The sequence below is a fragment of the Scylla paramamosain genome, chromosome 20 (genome assembly GCF_035594125.1).
Source record: "Scylla paramamosain isolate STU-SP2022 chromosome 20, ASM3559412v1, whole genome shotgun sequence".
In the NCBI taxonomy this organism is placed as follows: Eukaryota; Metazoa; Arthropoda; class Malacostraca; order Decapoda; family Portunidae; genus Scylla; species Scylla paramamosain.
In genome coordinates, this window is record NC_087170.1 from 20805006 (window position 1) to 20813994 (window position 8989).

Here is an 8989-nt window from a genome sequence, read left to right on the forward strand (position 1 = left end):
AGTAGTAGTAGTAGTAGTAGTAGTAGTAGTAGTAGTAGTAGTAGTAGCAGTAATAGAAAATTGAGAAAAATTAAGGAAAAATAGTACTTTTTTTTTTTTTTTTTTTTTTACGTCTAGTTTTCCCTAGTCTGTTAGGGCTGAGACGGTGCCTCCTGATGAAGGACTTTTGGATTTGGCATTTGGGAACCGTTATCCCGAGTGGATGCCCTTCCTACCCTCGGACCGTAGCCAGGATTCATATCTTCATATCTTCATTCCATAACACATTCTCTCTCTCTCTCTCTCTCTCTCTCTCTCTCTCTCTCTCTCTCTCTCTCTCTCTCTCTCCTACACACACACACACACACACACACAGTTCACCACCACTGTATAGTCCGCTATTACTACTACTACTACTACACGCTAGTTAAGATGACTTCTGTCGGTGTTTTTTTTTTTTTTATGTAGGAAGGACACTGGCCAAGGGCAACAAAAATCCAATAAAAAAAATATGCCCACTGAAATGCCAGTCCCATAAAAGGGTCAAAGCAGTGGTCAAAAATTGATGAATAAGTGTCTTGAAGGGAAATGGTAGGGTGTTGCACCAATTGCTCTAGGTCATGGAGGATAGCAAAGTTGTAGGCTAGTTCACCAGGATGGTCAGTGAAGGGAGAGGAAAGCCAAAGCTGGTGGTGAACATTGAAGTCTCCAAGAATGGAGATCTCTGCAAAAGGGAAGAGGGTCAGAATGTGCTCCACTTTGGAAGTTAAGTAGTCAAAGAATTTCTTATAGTCAGAGGAGTTAGGTGAGAGGTATACAGCACAGATAAATTTAGTATGAGAGTGACTCTGTAGTCGTAGCCAGATGGTGGAAAACTCGGAAGATTCAAGAGCGTGGGCACGAGAGTAGGTTAAGTCATTGCGCACATAAACGCAGCATCCAGCTTTGGATCGAAAATGAGGATAGAGAAAGTAGGAGGGAACAGAAAAGGGGCTACTGTCAGTTGCCTCAGACACCTGAGTTTCAGTGAGGAAAAGAAGATGAGGTTTAGAAGAGGAGAGGTGGTGTTCTACAGATTGAAAATTAGATCTTAGACCGCGAATGTTGCAGAAGTTAATGAAGAAAAAGTTGAAGGGGGGTGTCAAGACACTTAAGGTCGTCGACAGAAAGGCAGTCCGACCTGGGGACATTTATGGTCCCCTCCCAAGATGGGGACTCCGAGGCTGGTGTAGGAGTCGCCATGATGATTTTAAAATTTTTGAGTGAAGGGTGTGTGTGTTATTAGGTGCTTGTAGTTTTGTGTGGAGGAAGAGAGTTGTCTTTAAAGGGCAGGCTGTGACTGCCCCCTTGTGTTGTCAGACACAAAGGGAAACGTTCAGTGAGGTCACAGCTGGGTTTAATGATAAGTTCACTGCACCCCCTGAACAGTGCTTTAGACCTCACTGGGAGTAATTATCGTTTCGGCAGGTGTCTACTGCCTCCTCCCTGTGACTATCAAAACAGATGCATAATTCGTACAAGGATGCTCACTGTTTGTTATGCCAGTAATACAATGAAAGGTGACAAGTAGGGACTGATTGAATTATAGCACTGTGTGTATGTGTTTAACTTTGGAAGTAAAGAGAAGGAAGAGAAGGTTCCAGAGGTAGTTTAAAGGAAGGGGATCATCTGGGTAGAATGATTCACACTTTTCAGCACCCTGATGCATTACCAATTATTCTACCTTTATCTATCTACATGGGAGACAATTTCATCCATTCTTCCAATTACTAACACAATCAATTGCAGGTTTCTTCTTTCATACACCTTCACTCACCATTCTGCCAGCATTTTATTCAGGTTCTCTAAATTCACTTTACTTACAAATTCATGAAGTATTTCCCCATTCCTGCTCATTTGCATAAATATACCAACATTTACATACATTCATATGAAATGAAAAGTACCTTTTCTATACAAGATACATTTTATTTCTTCTGTACAGAATAATTAGCATAATGGCTGTGAAAAACCAGAATTTTTGCCATTTTTACCAGGTGCTATACATTAGTTTTCTTTCTCTCTTTATGGCATCCCATGCGAAAGCTAAACAGGGATGGCACAGCAACCAAAAACCAAACAGCACTAGAGTCCAGCTCTTGTCTTCAGCATTATGAACTGGTCCCCTTGATCAGCATTGAATCCTTCTTCATACTCCATTCCTGGGGCCTGAGAGGAAGGATCACTGATAAGTAGAGTTCTATCACCATTTTGACATGTGCCACTACTGCTGCTACTTCAAATTATTATCAATATCAGCAATATTACTCACACTGCACTTTGTACTTCTAATCTTGTCTACATTACTTGAGATGATGTGGGAAAACAAACCAAAAAATGTGCTAATCTACAATGTGGAGACTAAGTCAGCCCTGACCTTATACTTGTATGTTTCATCTAGAAATATTAGCAATATACTACCACAGTGCAGTGACCAGTTTATCATCACCCACTTTACCAAAAGATAGGGAAAAACTTTTGCTGTTTCATATTTCTCAAAGAAAGTCAAGTCTATAAAAGAGTTACATATATGTTTGTGTTTCCTTAATGAGTTGCATCACTATGGAATCAAATATCATATGAACTACAGACAACAATTATGAATCATCCAAGGAACTTTTGAACCATCATACTTTCATCATAATTTGCAACCCACTACACTACTGCCACATTCTAGCAAGGCATGGTTTAGATTACCATTATCACATGCAAACCATATCCCACTGCAGAAGTGCCATACTCACACTCCACCAAACATTCTTGAAAGTGTTGTAATCCTCAGCATCAATGACCAATTCACCCACTGAGTAGGCTGGAACTCTCATACTATGTACGATCCGATGCTTGTACTTGCTGTACCTGTTTGGCAAGTACATGGGGAAGAAAAATATAGCTAGGCATGGGAAACATTTTTACACAATTATACTGTAAAATATATGATACTGTTATTCTTTAAGGTTAGTCTAACTTCTACCCAAGGAAGTGTAAGTTTTCTCACACCAAAATACACTAATTTCTTCAACAACAATTTCCATGAACCTGTTCCTGTGTTTGGTGAAAGGAGTGTATTTATATAACTATTGTTACAAAAAAGTCTGTGGTTGTTGGACCTGCAGTTGGGAAGGAAATAATGTATTTTCCATTTTTGGAATTAAAATTTATAAGCATATAACACATTTACAATCACTCACTTTATACGAACACTGCACCAGTCCAACTCTTTCTCAATGCGCCAATCTTTCATTTTGGGATCGTAGGGGCCAAAATCATCAAAGTTGATTCGTTCAATGTCTTCTACCACCACCTCCACATCCCCAGTTTCACTCCAGTCATAAATGAGCAGCTCTGCATGAGTGCTGTGGGAAGAATTACACAAGATTACATAGGAAGAGCGAATATCAAAGAGAAATGTGGAAATCTATCAGACTAGGTACTACAATTTATGTACTTGATGTCAAACTCTGGGATAGTACTTCTGCCTCTTGAGGGCATGCAAACATGGTACCTAACCATGTTCTTGTCTCCTGATTTGCCTTTATATTCCTGAAGTTTTGACATCTGTGGCATACTGAACTCATGTTTCCATTAAAACTTTTATTTATTTATAAGATACCAGATTTTAGAAATCGTACACATTGATATCTTATAAATGAAGGAAGTTATGGGCATGGTTTTCTGTACCATCCCTTAATATCTCACTGATATTCTCCAACAACTATAAAACACACACCTTATCTCTTTCAGGTACTGCTGCTTGTAGACATGCTCCATGTGGGCAAGCACCTCAGGCTTAAGGAACGGAGAGTCAGGGTAAGGTGGTGGCCGGGCTGCAACTCTCCGCAGTACTTCTTCCACTGGCACATCCAGATAAATTACTAAGTGAGGCCGCATCAGTAGAGGCAGTGACCCTGCTCGACTTTCATAGTACACCATACGGGCTGCAAATAACATAAATAAAGACCACTTACATGTAGGCAATCATACACATATGTGTACACACACAAACAGGTCAGATATGTTTACTTCATTCTCGCCTCTAGCAAATGGTGCCAGACTACAACCTATGTAGCAGAGAAAGATTAGATGGGAGTTATGTAATAAATAAACTAACTGTCCCTTCTCCAAATAGCAAAGAAAAAGGTAATTACTGAATAAGAGGAGGAAATGCACCAATATGACTGAGGGTGGAGGAAAAAAATCCACAAATTATTGGATTTACTGAATTAGACTGCAAACGAGCAGATAAACAAATATACTCAAATCATGAGGAAAAAATGTATAAGGAAACTGGAAAGAGTACAGACTAGCAACAAAAATAGCACACAATTTTGAAGATAAATTCATATTTAACAATGAAAATATGGTAACTCACCTTCTTTGCTCATGAACCCAAACTGCACCATTGTCTCCATGAACACTAAATCACTGTACACACTGCGATCCATCACCACACCCTGACCTGTCAAGGATAAATACAATAGGTTGTAGAAAGAAAATTGCAGACTGTAATATTATGGGTATCCTTAAAAGATATCTTTTTACTAAAGTATATGTTCTAAACTAGCGCAAATACACACACACACACACACACACACACACACACACACACACACACACACACACTATCTGGAGGGAGAAAAACAAGATCAATGATAAGGGACAAATGGTCAGAATGGAATACAGCAACATACAGAGCTTTGCAGTAGTTGGTGTTGGCATCAGCAATATGGATTCTTAATACACATAAAATGATATGGCAAATGAAGGAAGCAGCTATATCAGCCTAGTTGCAGATGGTGCTAGCACAGTGCTTGAGACATTCCCTCTTAAGCAACACTTGCTGTCACGGTGACAGCAAGGTATCAAGTGAACACTGTTGAGGGAAGGCAGCCAGCATGTCACAGCACACAACAGATGACATACTATTAATGCAGGAAATTAAATAATATATAATAAATTTAGATAAACAAAAATCTACATATTTCTCATTTCCATGGTAAATATGCAGTGGGGCTCAGCTTGAGCCCTTTATGAGATGTCAGCTTCCATGCTATGAAACCCTATAATGGCCATCCCTGTGACAGGAGTCCTTTGGAGTGGGTAGAGATACAAATATGTAGACAGACTCACCAGTATTCAAGACATGTGCCAGAGCATCAACATACTGCTCAAGGCGAATCCTCAGCATGTCAAACTGGAATTTTGGTGCATTGGGGTGTGATGGACAAGCAAGGAAGTCTTTCTCATCAAAACTCTTGCAGGAATCTGGGAGTTGTGGGTCCAGCTGACGCATGTTGTATCCATATGCATTGATGTACACCATATCCATATTGGCCTCAGGCATGTACATCATGTCTAATTCTTCTGCTAGTTCCTGTCAAGGATATGGTATCATGCATAATTTCTTAGGAGTAAAATAATGTAAGCATACAGAAAAAGGAAAGTATGTAAATGGAAATAAGCAAAGGCAATAAACCCAGAGAATCAATTCAAGGACCATTTCAAAAAGAACTAAAAATTATTTTAGTACTACTATTAAGCAGAATTATTTCATCATTTACAAACTTGTTATATTGTACATTCAAATCACTTACCTTAGCAAACTTTGTCTTTCCAGCTGCCAAAGGCCCATCCACCACTAAAATCTTTGAATTCTGGTCAAAGCGGTGGGTTGTCCAATCCACCAGAGCAGAAAAGAAGCCATAGGGATTCTTTTTGTAGGGGAAGGGAACTGGGCGCTTGTAGTCCTTGTCACGAAGAGCTTTGCCCACAATGCCTGCCACCTAAGGCAAATACCAAGAAACAAAATTTTAGTAAAGCTTTCATAATTCGTACCTATATAATTTGAAATTCTTCATACTTAAAAAGTTTTCAGTAATTCCACAGTAGTGTATAATACAGAAAAAGAACACTGGTTGGGCATTACACTAAAATAAAAAGAAAAGAAAACTGATGAAAGGAAAAAAACTATGACAGCTACATGTCTAAACAGAAAATTTTTTTTTAATTAGAGAACAGAAACATACCTGAGGGCGGAGGGGAACAACAGGGGCTGGCAAGAGCTGCCTGCCAGCCTTTTGGAGGAACCTAGTTCCACCTCTTACCAATGACACCGACATCTGCAACGAGAAAACACATACATATGAACAAATCCATCTTAGAGCAATGATACCATACCAAGAATGAAAGGAGATGACACAGAGGGTTCAAGGGTTGCCAAAGTAGCTTTACTGAAATAGTGCTGCATCCATAGATATGCAGACCATACTAAACTTCATCTCAGTGCCAAGTTCAATGATAAGTCTGTAAATGTATGGACTCTACTTTTAAAAATTTGTCACACTACATATTAGTTAGTCCATCATATTTTAATGGATATATCCTAAGATGTTGGCTTCCTATAATCCCAGCACAATTTCACCATAGGTGCTGACCGAGCGAGCTGATTTCAGTGACCACCTGGCCAGAAAAGGACCCCTCTTAGATCCCACAAGACCTGTCTTATCCTTTGATTTAAGATGGCTGAAGAATCTGTAAGACCAAGACATAAAACCCGACACAGGGACTGGAAAAGATAACATCCCTTAACTTGGGGTGAAGGGAAGTTGAAATATCACTTTGTCAGGTTAAGTCAAGTCAAGAGGGTGTGATGGTTAGGTTAGGTTGGGTCAAGTTAGGTTAGGTTAGAAATTTCCCGTTTTCAAAATATGGCGTCGCATCCTAAGCTTTTTTTTTTTTTTTAACGATTTTATAAATTCATTCTACGTTGGCTTTCCCCACACTAACTCGCCGCTTTCTCACCGGGCCCCCAAACTTGTCTGAGGGACTTGGCAAATGGGGAAGGTTGGGGGAAGGATGCGGGGATGAGCCTATTATAAAGAATTATCCAGAAAGGTGAAACACTACTGTAAATAGCTACTATGTGATATATAAGTCACAAGTTACACATATGCAACATGGTATGGTGTCTCGGACGGCAAAAATACCAACAGTTTGAGAGCCAGTTTTCATCCGGCGCTGGCCTCTCATCCTCCTACATCACATTTTCTACTACTTTCCCATGTCTGGTTTAACGGCATATCCTTATTTACCACCACAAGACGCAAAAAGTGAAAGAAGAATGGATCACCGGACAAATATAATGGGTAAATAACACAGAGTAAGGCGGCGACTCACCTCTTCCCTAGCAGCTGATCATCCCAACCCTGCATCCGAATCCCATGAGGAGTAGCTTTGGCTTTGGCTTCGGCTACCTTTCCCTCATTTCTAGATCAGAATTATCGTGTATATCTTTCATAAATCATCATGATTTAATCTAGATATCATATATTTACTACAATCACCGCCAGGTGCATGATTTCATCCATTTTACATTAGAATGAGTCAGTGGTTCCTGGTTCATAGCAAGTCTTTTGCATGTTGTTTTCAATAAGCTTAATGAACTTTTTAAAAATCTCAATTAAAACGAGACATAAAATTAAGTTTACTGCTGTATGAAAGGATTTAGCACAGCTACAACTGGTAACAAATTCAATGGTTCCTAACTACTGTTCTATTGCAGTCAGCGAAATTCAGTTATGGTGCTGTGATGGTGGGTGTTTACTGTTTTCGTTGTTTTGAATACTTTATTACTCTCTGACAAACATTGCCAATGGAAAGTAGAGTGAAATGAATCAAGAATCTACAAAATATCACCTTTCTGCACCTAACATTAAATGAAGAATAAAGCCAAAAGGAAAATAGTGATATACACCAATTTTATAAGTCCAACAGAAAAGTGTAAGCATGACCAAAAAATATATACGCCCGTTTAACATCAGGGTTTACGAGAAATGCGAATGGTTTTGTGGCTACGAGAAGAAAACTATTTTGTTTTCTTGCCTAGTGTTTTGCTACGCCGAAGAAACCACGCACCGATTACCTGTCTACAGAACATGTAAGTTATGTTGATTAGTTTCTCATTCATTTCTTCGATCATTTTCTCTTTGAATTATTATCATACCGTTTTGTGATGCTTACTGTCATGCAATCTCTCTGTTCATTTTTTTTTCTTTTTTCCAAGCCGCCTCTGCTCTCTACAGTCTACACAATCTCAGCAGCAACACCATCTATTCCCTTCATGTCTCGTCTTTTCTCATTCCTGTTATACTTCAACTCAGTCAGAATTACTACCATCATCTCTCCCGCCTCATACATTTCAAACTCCAGCCAGCATCACATGTTCCAGTCTCATCTCTCATGTCATGTACATTCTTCTGCGGGACTCTGGATGAATCTTTTGTCTATCTTGCAAACAGGGTTGCCATCTTGTAACTCGGTCATAATACCAAATTCCAAAGTTTTCAGTATCAAATAATTCAATTACCATTAAGGTCAAATTGTTGCATTGTGTTAAACTGTAGTTTCCTTCAACATGCTTTAGAACCAAAGTCTTGCCAATGAGACAGAGTGGGTTGAGTAGGTAGGCGGAGCTACAGTGTTTCCGCGGACCAATCAGAAACAGGATGGAGTAGCTTCCATCGTATTACATGTATTCCAGCTCCTAAATAATTATTACAGTCTATGTAAAATAAAGATCCTAAAATAAATCCCTGAGGAACCCCACCAATAACTTTCATCCATTTTGTTTATTACTTACTTCCTACAGGTAACGCAGGCCTTAATCCGATTACAAACATTAGCGTCTTCAATCTGCTCTCCAGTCTTGTGTAACATTCTGCGATGACGAGGTGAATCAAAAGACTTGAAGAAAGGAAGATATATTACGTTACAACAGTCAGCGCTGTCTGGCTCGTTAAATACCCTCTTAGTGAAAGATTTAGAAAAGAGATGCGAAGAGCTCGGTTTTCAAATAAAATGGTAGAAGACTGGAATAGACTTAATGATCAGATGTTTAGTGACTGGTTGATAAAAAGCTTTAACATATTAGATAAGTTTATGGGTAAAGATGATAGGTGGATTTAGGTAAGTA

At 39.2% G+C, this 8989-nt stretch overlaps 1 protein-coding gene across 2 annotated transcripts; it reads right to left on the reverse strand.

Annotated features, from left to right (window-relative positions):
* Positions 1 to 1926: 1926 nt before the first annotated feature.
* Positions 1927 to 7258, reverse strand: LOC135110604 (NADH dehydrogenase [ubiquinone] 1 alpha subcomplex subunit 10, mitochondrial-like). 2 transcript variants are annotated; one of them, XM_064023093.1, is made up of 9 exons: positions 7195 to 7258; positions 6045 to 6137; positions 5613 to 5801; positions 5149 to 5392; positions 4391 to 4477; positions 3749 to 3956; positions 3210 to 3374; positions 2763 to 2877; positions 1927 to 2187 (listed from the first exon to the last, which is right to left on the reverse strand). In XM_064023093.1, the coding sequence occupies exons 2-9, from the start codon at positions 6135 to 6137 to the stop codon at positions 2104 to 2106; spliced, it is 1185 nt and encodes a 394-aa protein (XP_063879163.1). In that variant the 5' UTR covers positions 7195 to 7258; the 3' UTR covers positions 1927 to 2103. The 2 variants fall into 2 exon arrangements, with proteins under 2 accessions (XP_063879163.1, XP_063879165.1); XM_064023095.1 differs by lacking the exon at positions 7195 to 7258 and adding an exon at positions 7110 to 7182.
* Positions 7259 to 8989: the final 1731 nt, after the last annotated feature.